The sequence below is a fragment of the Pleurodeles waltl genome, chromosome 3_2, assembly GCF_031143425.1.
Source record: "Pleurodeles waltl isolate 20211129_DDA chromosome 3_2, aPleWal1.hap1.20221129, whole genome shotgun sequence".
Classification (NCBI taxonomy): Eukaryota; Metazoa; Chordata; class Amphibia; order Caudata; family Salamandridae; genus Pleurodeles; species Pleurodeles waltl.
Window position 1 is genome coordinate 96398849 of NC_090441.1, and position 20282 is coordinate 96419130.

Consider the following 20282-nt stretch of genomic DNA (forward strand, 5'->3'; position numbering starts at 1 on the left):
AGGCCCTGTAGCCACTTAGCATAACTTGGGGCGTGCAGGGCCTTCCAATGTGTCGCAATTAGGTGTTTGAAAGTTATGAAGGCTAAATATATGAATCTTTGGAGCTGTTTATCCCCTTTAGCCTGCTGGCGCAGACCTAATAAGCAGGACTCTGGGTTTAATATCAAGGCGTGGCTGGTTATTTCCGCCGTTGTCTCAGTAATATGTTGCATGGCTGCCGTCAGTGGAGGGCAGTCCCACACCATATGATAGAAGGTAGCCTCTGATGCCGCACAACGGGGACACACTAGGTCTGACGTAGGTAACTTGCACTTAATACGGGATGGGGACAGATAGGAGTGATGCAGGTAATTAAATTGGGTGTAGCGAAGCCTGGGGTTGCACAAGACACCTTTAACAGTGGAAAGTGCTGCTGTCCAGGCCTTCTGTGACAGGGGGGTGGTGAGTACTGCATTCAATCGAGAACAAGCAGCCTCTAGGCTCTGGCAGGTGTCTACCAACAATGTATTATAGAGCCTTGATATCACTTTTTTGGTATAATTTGTGGATAGCATCTGTGATGTCAGAGGTTCCCAATCTCCTGTGTCCCAAGTGGTTTGTAGCAAATGTCGTATTGTTAAGTAGGTCAGGAAAGCACCCTCGTGTACGCCTGTGCTATCCCTTAATTCCTCAAACATTAGCAACGTAGCCTCAGAGTAGAAATCACCCACCCACACCAGATCCGCTTCCTGCCACGGAGTCATATTATAGTTTCCTAGCATGTCGCGGGCTTTGGGCAAGTGTAAGAGTTGTATCAGTGGTGAGTATGGTATGTTAGGCTGTGTGCAGTGGATATATCGCCGCCAACATGTTTTAGCAGTTTCCAGTATGATGTTACCACAGTGAGTGGGGCGTGCTCCGCCTGACAACCAGGTATGTGGTGATGTCAGAGCCAGTGTGTCGAATATTACCGTTTGCTCTGCAGTGCAGTGTTTCCCCATCCAGCTGAGCAGCCACTGTAGCTGGGCGGCAGCGTAATAGAATTCGAGTTTGGGCATACCTAGGCCACCACTCTCCTGTGGGCATTGCGTTGTGGCCAGTGCCATGTGGCGTCTGTCCTTTCCCCATAGTAGGTCAGTTAGCAAACTCTGTAAGGATTTAAAAAATGAGCGAGGGAGAATGACTGGTAGCACTGCAAAATAGTATAATAGTCTAGGAAGAATGAGCATTTTGGCTATGGCCACTCTGCCCCTGGGTGATAATGGGAGAGAGTCCCTGACCTGAAGGTGTGCGATCCCCGTATAGAGCGAGTAGCCCTATCGCTGTTGCTCTCCTTCAGGTCATTAATGGAGTGATATACTTGTATTACCAAGTATTTAAAGGTGGTATGGCACCATGGTAAATAGCTCGGGAGGTCAGGCTTGTAGGTACACTGGAGCAGGCGATAAGGGGAATATGCAGGACTTAGACCAGTTAACTCGCAGCCCCGATATTTCGGCAAAGGAGTGCAGTATGGCCATAACCCCCAGCGTAGAGATGATGTGGTCGCATAAATAAATCAAGGCGTCATCTGCATATAGAGAGATGATGTGATGCGTGTGGAGTTCCGGTATGCCCCATCGATGTGCATTTGTGCGCAATTTGGCAGCCAGGTTCTCCATAGCTATAGCGAAAAACAGTGGGGAGAGCGAGCAGCCCTGCCTGGTCCTCCAGTGTATGGAAATTGTATCTGAAATAATTTGCCCTGTATTGACTCGAGCCGTCTGGTTAAAGTATAATGTTGTGATCCAGGTTATGTTTCCAGCCCAGAAGCCCATTTTATCTAATGTTTTAATTAGGAAGTCACAGTTTAGGGTATCGAACGCTGTCTCGATATGGCGACACTACAGTGGTACGTTTTAGTGGTGCTGTGCAGAAGACGAAGTAGTCTCCTGATATTCAGGAAGATGTTACGACCCAGGATAAATCCAGACTGGTCCTCTTGCATCAAATGAGGAATGAGTGGGAGGCGTCTGTTCACCACTAGTTTCCCTAGAACCTTGCAGTCTGTGTTTAACAGGGAGAGCAGACGGTAGGATCGCACGTCTAGAGGATCCCGGCCAGCCTTTGGAAGCACTGCTATGAGAGTATTGCGGATGGATTCCGGTTTTGCCCTCTTTTGTGCGCCTCATTGAACATGGTGAGCATGGGCTGCAAAAGGTGGTTCGCCTGTGTTGTGTAATATTCTATGGGTAAACCGTCCATGCCCGGAGCCTTATTACAGGCCGTTTGGGTTATTGCGGCACGGCTCTCCTCCATACAAATGGGGCCATCCAGCGCAGCAGACCTCTCCGGATGTATGTGCTGCATGGGAAGGGCAGCCAGGAAAATGGTTGTGCGCCTAGGTGGGGGGCGGGAGTGGCAGCATACAACGATTGATAGTAGGAGTTAGAAGCAGCGTTGATAGCCCCCTGAGTGTTAACTATTACGCCTGAGTCTAATCTATTTGTTCAAACGGGCGAGGGCTGTGTGGTGTCCCGGACCAGTCAAGCCAGTAATCGGCCTGAACTGTCGCCCTCTGCGTACGGTCTCGTCATATAGTGTCTGTAGTCATATTTGCCCTGTCTGGCGTCAGCCTCCCTATGGCTTGCCCGCAAGGAACTAAGCTCCTCTGGGCGTGACTCACCGTTGGCCACAGCGACCTCCGCTGTACGCATTTTGGCCTTCAATGCGGCCAACTCGCGAAGCAATACCAGACACCCACAAAGGCAGCCATGTGATGGCCACACACCACTACCTTGTGTGCATCCCATTCAATTGCTCGGTGTGATGTTGTTATTGTTTTGTGAAAAATATGTGGATAGGCATGTGGAGAGCTCCTCACTGAAAAGAGGATCAGATACTGCCTCCACTCGCAGGCGCCACGTTGGTATCTTTGTAATCGGACGACCCCACCCCACGACTACCCTTAAGGGGCAATGGTCTGACAGTGCGAGCCAGGTACGCTGAGCTATGCACCCACTGAATCATGGCTGATGGCGCCAACATCAGGTCTGTTCTAGTTTGCAGGTCGTGGAACGGGGAGTAGAAGGAGTATTTACTCTCTGCCAGATGCCCCTGTCGCCATAAGTCCCACAATCATCTCCCCGTTCTCCAAGCCACAAATTCAAAGGAGGTGTGCCTACTTGGTGCGTTCAACAATGGGTGGGAGGAGCGATCCAGTACATCAGGTGCACAATTAAAATTGCCACCCCACAGACTGTCCCCTGCAGGGTCCCGAAGCAGACCGGGAGTCATTGTATTCAAGAAGCTTCCCTGATTAGAGTTTGGTGCGTATATACCTACGAGTGACAATGGTGCACCATCAAGGTAGCCCTCGGTTATGGCATACCGACCATTGGAATCTACTTGTGTGCGGTCAGCCACGAAGGGCACTCCAAGTGAAATCCATATTGCCACACCGTGGGTGAAGGATGAGGAGATGGTACCAAAGATTTGACCCTTCCTACTAGAGTGCAGCCTCCCAAAGGGTGGTCTCCGATAAATGTGTTTACTGGAGCATGGCAATATGCAGTAGATGACGCTTCAAATATGCATGAATACGATGTTTCTTGTGTGGTGTGGCCATGCCCCGTCATTCCGTGTGATCACATTATAGCGTGTTGTAAGAACTTGTCTGTGCAGCCATGTCTGTATAAATAGAGTCCGAGACTGCCTAGGCCCTCAGCAGCCCATCCCATTCCCGTGTTGGCGGGGCCCGCCTGCACTCCTCTTGGAGTTTTATTACTGCACAGGAATCTGCTATTACCAGATAGGAGTGACGCTTCTTTTGGACCTCTGCAGTGAAGCCTGGATAGGCAGTGATGAGTGCATCCTCGAATTTCAACTGCCCATTTTTACGGAAAAGCTGGAGCACCACGTCTGTCGCAATAGTTAAGTAGGCGAGCGATCAGGGGTCGGGGATGGGCCCCTGGTGGTGGGAGTCTTCCTGGCACTCTGTGTGCCTGTTCCACTAAGAAGAATTTTGGCACTTTATCCTGGAGTACTGTGTCGGCGAGCCACTGCTCCAAGAACAGTTCCACATTGGGGCCCTCTGCACGTTCTGGGAACCCCACCAGGTGGATGTTGCGCCTCGACCGCCCTGCAGCGTCCTCAGCTCTACGTTGTAACGCTGTCACCTCCATACTCAATTGTCTCGTACTCTTGTAGTTCCTTCGTGGGGCACATCTCGGCCACTTCAGTCTCTGTTTCGGAGAAGCTTTCCAACATTTGGCGGTGAAACGTTCGTAATAAATTAACATCTAGTGTCATTGCATCAATCTTCATTTCCAGGGAGATTTTAGAGTCTAAGATGACCTGAAGAACCCTTTCATATTGTGAGGTATAAATATGGAGTGTGGCGTCGATCTGCTGTAGGGCATAAGATGTCCCGTCCAAAACTGTGGGTGGGGCATCTGGTGGATCATTGGCCTCTTGGAGGTTTTTTGTCTACCCATTCAGTCTCCTGTTCGGGCACTGCCCAGCGAGCACCCCTCGAATAGCTCACTGGCTGGTATGGTTAAAATGGTGTCTGCAGGACCAGTGGAGGAAACCAATTTCAGGGGGAGCCACTCCAGTACCGGAGGGCCTATTACCCCCCCCCCCACCCCCCCCATCACCCACCCACCAGAGCGCGCACAGCCCCCCCCCGCCCCCCCGAGACTCGGGGTGAGCTTTTGTCTCTGGCCCCTCAGGGCAGTGGACGTTAATGGCACATGTCCTCCAGGTTATTCCAATGTTCAGTCCGCAGTATGTACACAGCGCGATGCAGTGCCACTAGGGAAATGGCAGCACTGCTACCAGTGCCAGGAGAGGCAAGGGCAATTACTTAAGCTCCTCCTACACTGCCGGCAATTTACCTGGATCTCCCAAGGTCAGCCTCTTAGGCCCAAGTCCAGTTGCGGGGCCTGGGAGTAGGCTGGGCCCTCCAAGTTCCTCTTTCTCCAATCCCCCCCTTTCACACCCCCCCCCCCCCCCCCCCCCATTCGTGCCAGGGCTGTTGCGCAGATCCATCCGCTAGGGGGCCGGCATTGCGGACACCTCAACACGAGGGCGCCCTCTGATCCACACCGACAGCCAATGTCCTCCTCCGTAGCCCCGAGCAGGGTGGACTGCCGCGTCTGCGGTGTTCAGCAGAACCCGGAAGCGCGCGCCGCGGCACGACCAACGCTGCCGAGGCCTGCCGCCCAGTCCTTCGGCTGATGCATGCGCGGTACCTCTTGCACCACGAGCCATCTCTCGCGGCGACGAATCATCACCGCAGCGAACGTTCGACCCTGGGGTGGGGAGGGGGATGGTGGGGGTGGGGTGGTGTGCAGTTCCCAGAGGAGACACCTCGGGGCGATGTGCATCTCTGCCGTAAGTCCCCGGGGACCGGCGCTACTATCGAAACACTGCCCGTGTCCTGTGTCGCTCCCTGCGGCGGCCCAGTGTGTTCAGAGGTGGCTGCAGAGAGCAGGATTCATGGAGATTAGCTGGAGAGATCCAGTACTCTCCTGAGAACAGGATATTTATTTGGCTGAGCGCGGATTTCCAATTTTATGCTGCCGCTCCGGCCACTATCTTGGCCACGCCCCCCATTTCTGCGTCTTTAACTGTACATCTTCTTGTACATCTGCATTATCTTTACTACTGTCTTCTCTTTTTATAAAATTAAGTATTTAACCTTTATAGTATTTTTATGTGTTCAAGAGTTTTTTTGTCTGGTGGGTTCCATTAATAAAATAAACCTATTTAGTTGCTTGTAAGCATTTTTAGCCTGAAACAAGGTATTTGTTTGACACACAATGCTGTAATATCCATTTGCAGGGGGATGCACTGGGGTAAATACTGATGTCTCGTTCAATTATGCAAGAGTTGACGTTCCATATTCATTAACTGACTTTCCAAAGTCCTTAATAGACTTTCCAATTATGACCTTGATTGTGCAAAGTGAATATTTCATACTTACGATGGGGGAAGTGGGTCCTTTTGCTGTGACTTGATTTCTTGCACTTCGTTTTCAGTGTTTTATGAGAAGTGCAAAAAGTGTAATCTTACTGTTTTTCAGAACGCAGTAGTTCTTACGGCTCTAGAGGAGGTGAAAGTGACGACCCCGGCGCTGGTAACATTATCCACATTTTTAATGATTGGAGCCATGCAGTATACACAATTTCAAACTTTGCTTGCATGCTCACGGATGGCTAAAATTAAACTGGGATTTTCTTCCACAACCTCACTCCAGTGTACCTACACCACTAGACTAGTTAAAATGTCTGACTTGGGCCTAAGGTTTCTGCCTTCTAATACATTTTCTAATATAAACCTGGTTAATAAGTATCGGTTCCTTTCGTACATTTAAACAGTATCTTAATGATTTGATTTGCACATTAGATTTTTTTTTTTTTTTTACTTGTATACCTAAACTTGTATATTCACCTAACAAAAATTAAGTCTCACTTGCACCATGTATACTGTCCCATATTTAGGTTCACTCATTTGCACCTATTGCCGCACCTTTCAAGGAAATACCTTAGTTTGGTGGGGGTTCCTTTTTTAAATTTGTTAAAGTCCATCTTGCTCCGTTGCCAGTGTGGGTAAAATGTGTATTTTTCATGATTTATAAAGCTGGAAATGAAGACTGAAAATTCTTGTTGAAGCCGAGAGATGCTTAAAGACACTCATTAGACGATATGACCTTTTCATAAAAGAGCAGTTTAAAAATGTGCAGCAAAGTTTTGAAAACCTAACTAAATGGCGCTGGTACTTCACTACGTCTAAGTCGGAAGAACTATTAAACACTTGCATATTTGAAGGTTGTGGTTGAAGTAATTTGTATTGCAAATTTAAAACAAAAAATTCACCCTGTTATCAGTTGGTGGACTGTGCATCTGCCTGCTTTGCCAAATAGGGTAAAATCATGTAGTAATGCTTGTAAAGGTTAAATTAGCTGCAATTGTGTCTTCTCTTTTCAGACTGACTTTAAGGATGTATCATGCAGTGGCGCATAAGGCCTCTTAACTATAAAGATTTGGCTCAAAAGAAAGAGAGAAAAAAGCAGTCTCCTCATCTTGCCATTCTGTTGATCAAGTCTTGTAGAAGCTTGTTTGCCACGTAGTATAGTCATTTCATAAATTGTTGGGTAGAGGGACGAAGAGTGTGGTCGTGTTAATATATGCTGATTATCAGTTTGTGAGAGTAACTAAACATATCCTACAACGATGCAACTTCTTGGTGTCCTCATTAATTGCTAATTCCATCAGTAGTACGTATAAAATCAGTTGAAGGGCGAACAGGCACACTTTGAAGGTTTCGTAGACAATTGAGTGCGAGTAACAGCCAAAAATAATGTGGAAATGGCCTCATTTTTCTAAATGATGGGATTAGAAAATGAATCTCTTGCGATTCAACACAAATTGCTTTTTCAAGGAGAGGTAAATCCCCTTTGCATATCACTCTAACAGCTCTGAACCCAAGCAGCTCGCTTCCAACTATAAGTGAAGTTTTCCCTATGCATGTATTTCTGTAGTCTGCACTCTATAGATTGGAGGGGTGCAGTTTATGCTGATTTCAGGCTCATGGTGGATTTACTTCAGTTTATTTAAAAGATCTTAGTGGTGGTCCTTGATACTATTAATATTTTGGAGCCATTATGTTCAGAATGGGTCACATGGGTTTACCAGTTTGTCCATTAACATTTGCAAGACCTTTTGGAGGTACAGGATATGTAGGTTATTTATAACTAGCTGCAGAAAACAAAGGCCATGTGTAGTTTACTTAAACTAGATCATGATTCTGTGTGGTGTTTTTTTTTTTTTTTTTTTTTGATTTTTTTTTTTTTTAGGCCGTTTTCATTTTCTGTGGTCTCCCAGTGAATTCAGCTGAGAAATATTGCCATTTGTAAAGCTGTATAAAAATCTGTTAATCTTCATGTCCCCTGTAAAGATTAGTTCTTGCTATATTACTAACCAAATGATTTTCAAGTTGTGCGTCAAACCTGGTATGTTGAATATTCTGACTATTATGTTGCTTTAAATCTAACCTAATGGGAGGTATATGATCAAGAAGCATTTGGCTACTGGCACAGGTATACTTTGAGGGTGGTGCTCAAATACATGAAAGGTAGATGTGTAGGTTCTGGGTCAGGTTGGTATGTAGTAAGGCTTGTGTGTACACTGTGGGAATTCAGTTACTGAAGAAAGGGATTTTTGGTTCATCTGAGACAGAGGCATCCGTCTCTGGGTTTTAAACTGCTCAGTAGAGACTACTGCTGTACCTTTTCCTAGAAGGTCCGAGAAGTTGGCAGCTTTCAAATCCGTGGCATTACATCCAGCCAGGGCTTCCTGGCTATCACTTGTTTCAATAACTTTATCAATAATAATGGTAGTATTGATCTGGCCAGATGTGGTTCTGGCAACCTCTCCTTTGTCTGTGACCCTGTCGTACTGGTCGGAAGGAGATAGTTTTTGCTAGGTCTCTGTGGCATATAGGAACGTTACCTAAACACCTTTTTGAGGCTCTGCTAACTGTTATGTCTTAAACTGTGAGACTTGCAGCATGCTACCAATTTTTCTGTTTTAATTCTGTGTTGTCAGCAGGTGTAAACAAAGCTTCATTCAGGAAAAAACATTTGCAGTTTTTTTTTTTTTTTTTCCCCAGCCTTACATTGAGGTATTGAGGTGTATATTTAATACTTTTTAAAGGGTCAGTTTCACTGCTGTAGACTTAGACCATGCAATGATCCCAAACTGTGCTTTTGCTTGTCATTTGTTCAGACAAAGCGGATGCATATTTACACTTTCACCACTTATTTGTAGATGAGCAGATTACACTTCTGGATATTAGGGTTATGACCGGTGTCCCACACTGACGTGAACATGTATGAAGAAGGGTTTTCTCCCCAGGAGATTTGCTAAAGATCTGGCCTTCCATACCTCTTTAGGCTATGCTAAATTACACAGCCAAGTTATAGAATGTTTTGCGTCCCATGCGAGTTTTAAAGTGGAATTACTTAATGTCAGGCTTTCTGTTTCTGCATGGCAGAATACATTTTAGAAAATCTGCTCCGGCAATGCAGTTTGCAAAGTTTGAGTGGAATCGTCGTACAGCAGTGTCTTGTCCCCTTTTGGCCAAACTGGAGCAGCTGTATCCAATATAGTGCCAGGATTACCAGCTATTCAGAAAAAACATTGACTTTGTACATTGTGCTCATTTTAGATTGTCAAGATAGCCCCCTCAGATACATTAACAAACTGTTTATTGTTCATAGCTCTGAAATGCTTTCATATGGCTGGGTTAAAAACACTACACTGTTTGAGCATGGCTGGAATGTAGGGTTATAGTGAGACCGTTGTGAAAAACATTTGTCAAGTGTGCAATTTGCAGGGGTCCTCCATCGTTCCACAGTGAACTTGTTAATATGCTTGAAGAGTGGTCTGGAGGTGTTTGAGTCAGGATTGCAGATACATACTGTCATCCATGTGGGTTAAGAGGCTACTCTGTTTGTAGTGCTGCTTTGTAGTTGTGGATTTATTTGCATTGTGGTATGTAGGAATTGCTTAGTGTTGTGCACGAGGTTCGCACAAGTGCTCCATTCATGTTAAGGCATAGTTGAAGCTGCATTATACACAGTGTGGCAGAGAGGTGTTGAAGCCAGGTTTGCAGAAGCTTTCCATTGTCAAACATGATCATCTTCTTTCACCCCAGCATTCAAATAGTGTAGATTATTATTTTTTTTTAAATATATTTTTCTTGGATTAGGATATTCTACTTTTAGCCACTTCTGTTGGACACCCCCTGAACTAGACAGCCTGACCAGAGGCAAAGAGTCTGAGTGTTCAACAGGTTACTGTTTTTGTCCTATGACTTAAGAGTGAGCCTACTTGTGGACAAGTGGGCTATTATTTGGGGTGGTTGTGAGACCCCACCAAGTAATAATGTTGCTATTCAGAATCAGGTTAGGGTACTTTAACTTTAGCTCAGTCCGAAAACTAAACGCAGTAAACATTCTCGTCCAATTTATAAAAATAGTATACATTTTAAAAGGGTAAATAGACATCTAAATGTCGAAAATAGGATCTGGGAAACCTGCAATATGACTTTTAGATGTTTTCTAATGCCGACCACGAGTATCTGGTCATGCTAGAACGGGTCAGATCCAAAGTTAAGGTTGACCACAATGGAGCATTTGTCTGATACCGGGACCAGGGTCGCCCCTGTGAAAAGTGTACTTTCTGATTCATTTTTTTTTTTTTCTTCTTTTCTCTTCCTCTCCCCTCCCCCCCTCTTTTATCCCAGAGGAGTAGTCTCATTGGCTGTGCAAGCTGTCAGCTCGATCAGATAAAGGCTCTATAACGGCGAGGTGCTGCTCAAAGATTGTTCTGGTGGAATCCTCCACTTTGCGACTTAGAAACTTTTCTGGAAGTAGAGCTGGGCAAACCTGCAAGTTGAATCCGACCGGTGCTGGGACATGGGTGGTTCAGCAGCTGTCCTGTGGTAGCCTCTGATTCTTTTAGGGGAGAAAAAAAAACAGAACCTTTTTTAAGTGTCTACTTTTTCAGTCTTGAAGGGGAGAGAGTACACTTTGCCAGCCAGGGGTCCAGGACCTTTTAGGTGCCACTTGGTGAGTTGGACTCAATCTCCCAGAACCCACCAGCAGGGTGCAGTGCAAGTACAGTTGGAACTTCTCATCTGGGCTCTTCTTTGTTGGAGGCGTCCTCAAACATTTTGTGTTCCTGGAGCTTAACAGGCTATCGGATACCACTTTTCTGTCCTGGATTCAGGTAGGAACTGATCCAACCTTTGGCTTCTCTCCATAGGTAACACAGAAGGGTCAGTCCTCCGCCGTTTCAGTTCTTTAGTTCAGCAAATGCAGCCCTTCTGTTTTCCACAGGCCCAGCAGGGTTCTGAAGGATGTAACCAGGGGTGTCCACCTTTAAGCCTGGCACTAGCTTGTTGGTGGGGTAGATTCCCTGACCAGTAGGAATAAAATTCTCATTGGCTACCCTACTCCCCCTCTTAAATCAATTCCTAGGGGTTTGGCACTAAACAATCGCACTGCATCTCTGTGCCCATCAAGGTGTCAGAATCTTCCTTCCCTGTGTCATAGCTATAGACACACCTGAGGTGTCTATGAAAATGAGACATTCCAGCTGCAAAACTAGTTCTGGGACAGGGTTTCCCAGTACTCGGACTGGCGTCTCTCTAGCTACTTACAGAATTGCAGGGGCAGGCCTAGGTGTGTGTGAAATCTGCCTGTGACATTGGTTGCCTGTAGGAAGTTGGCTCTGTATGCACTATTTCAAAGTAAGGAATAGTATGCACAGAGTCCAAGGGTTCCCCTTAGAGGTAAGATAGTGGCAAAAAGAGATAATACTAATGCTCTATTTTGTGGTAGTGTGGCCGAGCAGTAGGCTTATCAAAGGAGTAGTGTTAAGCATTTGTTGTACATACACACAGGCAATAAATGAGGAACACACACCGAGACAATTCCAGGCCAATAGGTTTTTGTATAGAAAAATATATTTTCTTAGTTTATTTTAAGAACCACAGGTTCAAATTCTACATGTAATATCTCATTTGAAAGGTATTGCAGGTAAGTACTTTAGGAACTTTGAATATTCACAATAGAATATATACTTTTTACATAAAACACATATAGCTATTTCAAAAGTGGACACTTAGTGCAATTTTCACAGTTCCTGGGGGAGGTAAAGTAATGTTAGTTCTTGCAGGTAAGTAAACCACCTACGGGGTTCAAATTGGGGTCCAAGGTAGCCCACCGTTGGGGGGTTCAGAGCAACCCCAAAGTCACCACACCAGCAGCTCAGGGCCGGTCAGGTGCAGAGTTCAAAGTGGTGCCCAAAACACATAGGCTTCAATGGAGAAGGGGGTGCCCTGTTCCAGTCTGCCAGCAGGTAAGTACCCGTGTCTTCGGAGGGCAGACCAGGGGGGTTTTGTAGGGCACCGGGGGGGACACAAGACCACACAAAAAGTACACCCTCAGCAGCACGGGGGGGCCGGGTGCATTGTGCGAACAAGCGTCGGGTTTGTAATAGGAATGAATTGGAGACCAAGGGGTCTCTTCAGCGGTGCAGGCAGGCAAGGGGGGGGCTCCTCGGGGTAGCCACCACCTGGGCAAGGGAGAGGGCCTCCTGGGGGTCACTCCTACACAGAAGTTCCGTTCCTTCAGGTGCTGGAGGCTGCGGGTGCAGGGTCTTTTCCAGCCGTCGGGACTTTAGGTTCAGGCAGTCGCGGTCAGGGGGAGCCTCGGGATTCCCTCTGCAGGCTTCGCTGTGGGGGCTCAGGGGGGACAACTTTGGTTACTCACGGTCTCGGAGTCGCTGAAGGGTCCTCCCGGAGGTGTTGGTTCTCCACCAGTCGAGTCGGGGTCGCCGGGTGCAGTGTTGCAAGTCTCACGCTTCTTGCGGGGACTGCAGGGGTCTTTAAATCTGCTCCTCTGGAAACAAAGTTGCAGTCTTTGTTGAACAGGGCCGCTGTCCTCGGGAGTTTCTTGGTCTTTTGGAAGCAGGGCAGTTCTCTGAGGACTCAGAGGTCGCTGGTCCTGGGGAAAGCGTCGCTGGAGCAGGTTTCTTCTGAAGGAGGGAGACAGGCCGGTAGGGCTGGGGCCAAAGCAGTTGGTGTCGTCTTCTTCTCTGCAGGGATTTTTCAGCTCAGCAGTCCTCTTCTTCGTAAGTTGCAGGAATCTAAATTCTTAGGTTCAGGGGAGCCCTTAAATACTAAATTTAAGGGCGTGTTTAGGTCTGGGGGGTTAGTAGCCAATGGCTACTAGCCCTGAGGGTGGGTACACCCTCCTCCCAAGGGGAGGGTGGTCACATTCCTATCCGTATTGGGGGAATCCTCCATCTGCAAGATGGAGGATTTCTAAAAGTTAGTCACTTCAGCTCAGGACACCTTAGGGGCTGTCCTGACTGGCCAGTGACTCCTCCTTGTTCTCATTATTTCCTCCGGCCTTGCCGCCAAAAGTGGGGCCGTGGCCGGAGGGGGCGGGCAACTCCACTAGCTGGAGTGCCCTGCGGTGCTGGAACAAAGGGGGTGAGCCTTTGAGGCTCACCGCCAGGTGTTACAGCTCCTGCCTGGGGGAGGTGATAGCATCTCCACCCAGTGCAGGCTTTGTTACTGGCCACAGAGTGACAAAGGCACTCTCCCCATGTGGCCAGCAACATGTCTCGAGTGTGGCAGGCTGCTAAAACCAGTCAGCCTACACGGGTAGTTGGTTAAGGTTTCAGGGGGCACCTCTAAGGTGCCCTCTGGGGTGTATTTTACAATAAAATGTACACTGGCATCAGTGTACATTTATTGTGCTGAGAAGTTTGATACCAAACTTCCCAGTATTCAGTGTAGCCATTATGGTGCTGTGGAGTTCGTGTTTGACAGACTCCCAGACCATATACTCTTATGGCTACCCTGCACTTACAATGTCTAAGGTTTGGCTTAGACACTGTAGGGGCACAGTGCTCATGCACTGGTACCCTCACCTATGGTATAGTGCACCCTGCCTTAGGGCTGTAAGGCCTGCTAGAGGGGTGACTTATCTATACTGCATAGGCAGTGTGAGGCTGGCATGGCACCCTGAGGGGAGTGCCATGTCGACTTACTCGTTTTGTTCTCATCAGCACACACAAGCTGGCAAGCAGTGTGTCTGTTCTGAGTGAGGGGTCCCCAGGGTGGCATAAGATATGCTGCAGCCCTTAGAGACCTTCCCTGGCATCAGGGCCCTTGGTACCAGGGGTACCAGTTACAAGGGACTTACCTGGATGCCAGGGTGTGCCAATTGTGTTAAACAAAAGTACAGGTTAGGGAAAGAACACTGGTGCTGGGGCCTGGTTAGCAGGCCTCAGCACACTTTCAATTCAAAACATAGCATCAGCAAAGGCAAAAAGTCAGGGGGTAACCATGCCAAGGAGGCATTTCCTTACATTGCCCCTTTGAAACTGATACAGTTTGTGGCCACCTTCTTAATGCCATCCTGTCTGGAGGAGGTCACACCTTCTCCAAGCCAAAGCCCTTTTTTCTGTTTCCTGGGGAACTTCCCATCTGGCTGTCATGTGACAGCACAGGATTATCTCTGAAAGGGCTTTAGGCAGAGAAATGGAAACTTTCTAAAAGTGGCATTTTCAAAACAGTAATTTAAAATTCAACTTTACCATCAGTTTGGATTTTAAATTGTATTTAATTTGAGCTCTTGAGCCATGGTTTTAGCTATTCCTAAGTGAAGTTATACATTATTATAAAGTTATAATGTAACCCAGTGCTTTTTTTAATTTTTATGGGAGATCTAGCTTTCCCACTGTGGAAAACAACTTTGGAGCTTTTTCACTCTCAGCACATGTACAATTTAGTTGTTATGTTGGCTGCCAATGCATCACCTTTATCCATAAGTTATGAAGCTTTTTTTTCTAAAACTTATTTTTGGGGTTCTATTTCTTCAGTCCAGCCAATAGCATCTGTGCTTTAACATTCCTAGATAAGGAAGTAACCAAAAGAGAAACCCATTTTAAATAATACCTTGAAACATAAATGCAATACTGGTTTATTATGTTTAAGAGCAGTGGTAAACTAAACTACTCTGGCATAGAGACCCCTCCTTTTTAGGGTCGATCCTGCGTCGCATGCGTATCGCTTGCGAGACGCTTTAGGTATTAGAAAAGGGCTCGGAGCCCTGTCGACGTCACGTCAGTGTTTTTCATTGGTTCGTGGGCTTGCCTATTAAAATCTGCTTGCTTTCATTAGTCGAAGGCATGCATACGTCATGCCTTTTCCAGTGGCTAGCCCTCATCAAGCGCATCGACCAAGTACAGAAAACATGCGAGGCTCGCTGTTTTCTGACTGGCTCGTGGACTACTTTTTCTCTATTTTCCTAGCGCGATTTCGCTTGGCAGAAGTCGAGCGCTTTACACAGTTAATTGCACTTTTTCGGGTTACGTACATAAATGCACTTTTGCCGATAGGTGAAAAGTCGGGTTAGGAGTTTACAACGCCATCAGCTCTAACACAAGCAAACGTGAGACCCCTTGCATTGCAAATGTTTTGTTTTTATTTGTTTTAAATTTTTATATATATCAGTATAGCAAAACTGTCATGAATTCGAAGTGATAAGCCGCTTTGCATAGGAACAAGGATTTTGGGTCAAAATTCCTTCATGAAATAATTTTATGCATCTCTTCAGGATTGGCTTAGCTAGGAAGGAAATAGTCTAAAAAGCAGAGCGCTTTGTATTTGTCAGCTGATTACTTGATTGAAAGATGCAAGGATCTGTGGGTGTAGGTGCTGTTGTTGCTCTGAGATGCTTTTGCTGAGCGTTGAGAAAAGCTTCGTCCACTGAATCTGCTTGATGTTAGCTAAAATCTTGATAAAGTGGGCTTATTAAATGCAATTTTTGGAGCACTCTTTGTAAGTGTTCAGAATACTAGAAGTTTATTTTCAGGTGACCAAATTGAGAAACTGGCAAGAATGACGTGAAGCAACGCAGACTTGAGATGGATATTTTTCAAGCTGCCTGTGCCTTGTTGCCAGGATTTATAAGCTAATAAAACAGAATATTAGATGAACTAAAGTTAGCAGGTAAGGTTCTGCTGTTATACTGTTTGAACTTTCTGATGAAGACTTCTATTTGCAGATTCGTAGCCTTTCGCCAGGCATCAGACTGGATCTGTGAACTTTCAACAGTTCCTCTGCATGCTGGTAGGTAAGCGACATGTGTTTCCACAGTAACATCCTTCCCCTTCGGAAGGGTTGTGTGGAGCCTATATAGGCACCCCTCCTGCACAATAATGTCGGGTCCATTCTTTCCGTGCCACCAGATGCAGATTCAGAGCTATCTCCTACCTCATTGAGACCCTTACCTTGATCAAGAAAACTTGTTTTACTGTGTGCAAGGGACATGCCTCCTCTGAAAATGACAGGTATTAAGCCCTGTAAACACTGTTGCAAACAAATGTTTGACAGATCCTCACCAAATTTGCCTAGTGGTCGAGCCACATCTCAAGTTCTGCATTGACTGCACAGTGATGAAATACAAAGCCACTTTAACCTGTGAAGTGAAACTCTGTATCACCAAGCAGTGGTGGAGGGCTCTGCATCGAAATTGGTCTAATTCCAAAGTTTGGTCCCAGTCCCATTGTAGATCAAGAAGTTTGTCGGAGACATTCCACTGTTTGATAGGCGTTTCAATCCAAGTCCTCATTAGGTCTAAGAAGAAACACCAATCTAAGTGTAGGAAGTTGGCTCTGTATGTGCTATTTCAAAGTAAGGAATAGCATGCACAGAGTCCAAGGGTTCCCCTTAGAGGTAAAATAGTGGTAAAAATAGATAATACTAATGCTCTATTTTGTGGTAGTGTGGTCGAGCAGTAGGCTTATCCAAGGAGTAGTGTTAAGCATTTGTTGTACATACACATAGACAATAAATGAGGTACACACACTCAGAGACAAATCCAGCCAATAGGTTTTGTTATAGAAAAATATCTTTTCTTAGTTTATTTTAAGAACCACAGGTTCAAATTTAACATGTAATATCTTGTTTGAAAGGTATTGCAGGTAAGTACATTAGGAACTTTGAATCATTTCAATTGCATGTATACTTTTCAAGTTATTCACAAATAGCTATTTCAAAAGTGGACACTTAGTGCAATTTTCACAGTTCCTGGGGGAGGTAAGTTTTTGTTAGGTTTACCAGGTAAGTAAGACACTTACAGGGTTCAGTTCTTGGTCCAAGGTAGCCCACCGTTGGGGGTTCAGAGCAACCCCAAAGTCACCACACCAGCAGCTCAGGGCCGGTCAGGTGCAGAGTTCAAAGTGGTGCCCAAAACGCATAGGCTAGAATGGAGAGAAGGGGGTGCCCCGGTTCCGGTCTGCTTGCAGGTAAGTACCCGCGTCTTCGGAGGGCAGACCAGGGGGGTTTTGTAGGGCACCGGGGGGGACACAAGCCCACACAGAAATTTCACCCTCAGCGGCGCGGGGGCGGCCGGGTGCAGTGTAGAAACAAGCGTCGGGTTCGCAATGTTAGTCTATGAGAGATCTCGGGATCTCTTCAGCGCTGCAGGCAGGCAAGGGGGGGGTTCCTCGGGGAAACCTCCACTTGGGCAAGGGAGAGGGACTCCTGGGGGTCACTTCTCCAGTGAAAGTCCGGTCCTTCAGGTCCTGGGGGCTGCGGGTGCAGGGTCTCTCCCAGGCGTCGGGACTTTAGGTTCAAAGAGTCGCGGTCAGGGGAAGCCTCGGGATTCCCTCTGCAGGCGGCGCTGTGGGGGCTCAGGGGGGACAGGTTTTGGTACTCACAGTATCAGAGTAGTCCTGGGGTCCCTCCTGAGGTGTTGGATCGCCACCAGCCGAGTCGGGGTCGCCGGGTGCAGTGTTGCAAGTCTCACGCTTCTTGCGGGGAGCTTGCAGGGTTCTTTAAAGCTGCTGGAAACAAAGTTGCAGCTTTTCTTGGAGCAGGTCCGCTGTCCTCGGGAGTTTCTTGTCTTTTCGAAGCAGGGGCAGTCCTCAGAGGATGTCGAGGTCGCTGGTCCCTTTGGAAGACGTCGCTGGAGCAGGATCTTTGGAAGGCAGGAGACAGGCCGGTGAGTTTCTGGAGCCAAGGCAGTTGTCGTCTTCTGGTCTTCCTCTGCAGGGGTTTTCAGCTAGGCAGTCCTTCTTCTTGTAGTTGCAGGAATCTAATTTTCTAGGGTTCAGGGTAGCCCTTAAATACTAAATTAAAGGGCGTGTTTAGGTCTGGGGGGTTAGTAGCCAATGGCTACTAGCCCTGAGGGTGGGTACACCCTCTTTGTGCCTCCTCCCAAGGGGAGGGGGTCACAATCCTAACCCTATTGGGGGAATCCTCCATCTGCAAGATGGAGGATTTCTAAAAGTCAGAGTCACCTCAGCTCAGGACACCTTAGGGGCTGTCCTGACTGGCCAGTGACTCCTCCTTGCTGCTTTCTTTGTTCCCTCCAGCCTTGCCGCCAAAAGTGGGGGCCGTGGCCGGAGGGGGCGGGCAACTCCACTAAGCTGGAGTGCCCTGCTGGGCTGTGACAAAGGGATGAGCCTTTGAGGCTCACCGCCAGGTGTCACAGCTCCTGCCTGGGGGAGGTGTTAGCATCTCCACCCAGTGCAGGCTTTGTTACTGGCCTCAGAGTGACAAAGGCACTCTCCCCATGGGGCCAGCAACATGTCTCTGGTGTGGCAGGCTGCTGGAACTAGTCAGCCTACACAGACAGTCGGTTAAGTTTCAGGGGGCACCTCTAAGGTGCCCTCTGTGGTGTATTTTACAATAAAATGTACACTGGCATCAGTGTGCATTTATTGTGCTGAGAAGTTTGATACCAAACTTCCCAGTTTTCAGTGTAGCCATTATGGTGCTGTGAAGTTCGTGTAAAACAGACTCCCAGACCATATACTCTTATGGCTACCCTGCACTTACAATGTCTAAGGTTTTGCTTAGACACTGTAGGGGCACAGTGCTCATGCACTGGTACCCTCACCTATGGTATAGTGCACCCTGCCTTAGGGCTGTAAGGCCTGCTAGAGGGGTGTCTTACCTATACTGCATAGGCAGTGAGAGGCTGGCATGGCACCCTGAGGGGAGTGCCATGTCGACTTACTCATTTTGTTCTCACCAGCACACACAGGCTTGTAAGCAGTGTGTCTGTGCTGAGTGAGGGGTCTCTAGGGTGGCATAATACATGCTACAGCCCTTAGAGACCTTCCCTGGCATCAGGGCCCTTGGTACCAGAGGTACCAGTTACAAGGGACTTATCTGGATGCCAGGGTGTGCCAATTGTGGAAACAATGGTACATTTTAGGTGAAAGAACACTGGTGCTGGGGCCTGGTTAGCAGGGTCCCAGCACACTTCTCAGTCAAGTCAGCATCAGTATCAGGCAAAAAAGTGGGGGGTAACTGCAACAGGGAGCCATTTCTTTACACAAGCCCCCCCCAGCCCACAGGCCAGGAGACTCAGCCAACGCTGGAAGAGTCTTCCTAGTCTGTCAGGCGAGGAAGAGTAGAGGAAATGGCTGGTTTGTTGCAGGGCCTACTCTGCCTTACATCCTCCTGTTCAGGTCATTCCCTCTGGGGAACTGACCCACTTCCACAGTGATAGGACCTAGTCTGAACTGCCTCTTGTCTGTGCTTTTTATGTCTTCACCCATTCTCTCTATTTTGAGGTCAGAGGTATCCACCTCTGCTAATCTTATCTTAGCCAGGGTCACCCCTAGCTTACCCAAAGAGGTTACCCAGAGCTGGAGTAACCCCACCATGACCAACAGGGTCAGGGGGCCTAACTTGTTATTTGGCATGGGGTCAGACCACCATGCCAAGGATAGTGCAGCCATAAAGGCTAACACCCAGCAGAGGCCACTGACAGCTGTCAGTGCCCAGAACCACACCTTTAGCTCTTCACCTACAAGGGAAGGGGCTAAGTTACAGGCTTCTTTGGGTTCAGGGTGCCTGTCTGCTGTATTAGAGTGGGGGGTTACCACATCTTGTAGTAAACACCCTTCTTCCACTCTTTCTTCTGTTAGCTGAGGAGCCACCCACTCAGGCTTAACAGTTGCCTGACTAGCCAGGACTTCTTGTGGGTCAGGTTGGACTTTATCAGAGCCATTTTTGGAGTTCTCCCCTACTGGAGCAGAATCTCCTTGGCTTGCTGGAACCTTGGCTAAAGGTTGTCCACCTTTCCTACTCTGTTTCCTTTTCTTTTTCCTCTGGGGCCTACTTGCATTTACTGCAGAGGCAGGCACTCCAGAATCCTTGGGAGAGGACTGGCCCTGGACCAGTTCTTCTCTTAGGCTCTGACTAACCTCTGGGTAGTCATTTCCAAGGAGACAATCAAGGGGGAGGTCTGTACTGACTACCACCCTTCTCCAGCTGAAAGTTCCACCCACTTCTATGGGCACAAGAGCCACAGGCCTATTAGTGACCCTGTCTGGGCTAACTCTTACTCTGGCCATCTCACCTGGGATGTACTGGTTTGAGAGCACCAGCCTGTCATGCACAATAGTGTGACTGGCACAAGTGTCTCTCAGGGCAGTGGCTGGGATTCCATTCACCTGTAGGTGGTGGAAGTGTCTACTTCCCTCTGGAATCTCCAACTCACCTGTTGGGCCCATTTTCCAGTTGAAGGCTATGAAGACCTCCTCATCTGATGAGTCATCTCCCATGGCTACACTGGTTACCCCTGGAATTTTGTTCTGGGGTTTGTTTTTGGGACAAGAAGTGTCCTTGGGGTGGTGCCCAGACTGTTTACAGTTGTGGCACCATGCCTTAGTGGCATCCCAGTTCTTGCCCTGGTACCCACCTTTGTTTTGGGT

The 20282-nt window shown here is 47.5% G+C and overlaps 1 protein-coding gene across 4 annotated transcripts in view; it reads left to right on the plus strand.

The window, feature by feature from the left end:
• The window catches only part of EIF4H (eukaryotic translation initiation factor 4H), a 160954-nt gene that overhangs the window by 38648 nt on the left and 102024 nt on the right, over positions 1-20282 (plus strand). For 2 of the 4 annotated variants that reach the window (XM_069226891.1, XM_069226893.1), the window contains one exon: positions 6047-6100. The exons of the other annotated variants lie outside the window; for them this stretch is intronic. In XM_069226891.1, the coding sequence (XP_069082992.1) occupies positions 6047-6100 (54 nt within the window). The remainder of the gene's footprint in view (positions 1-6046; positions 6101-20282) is intronic. 4 annotated transcript variants of the gene reach the window in all.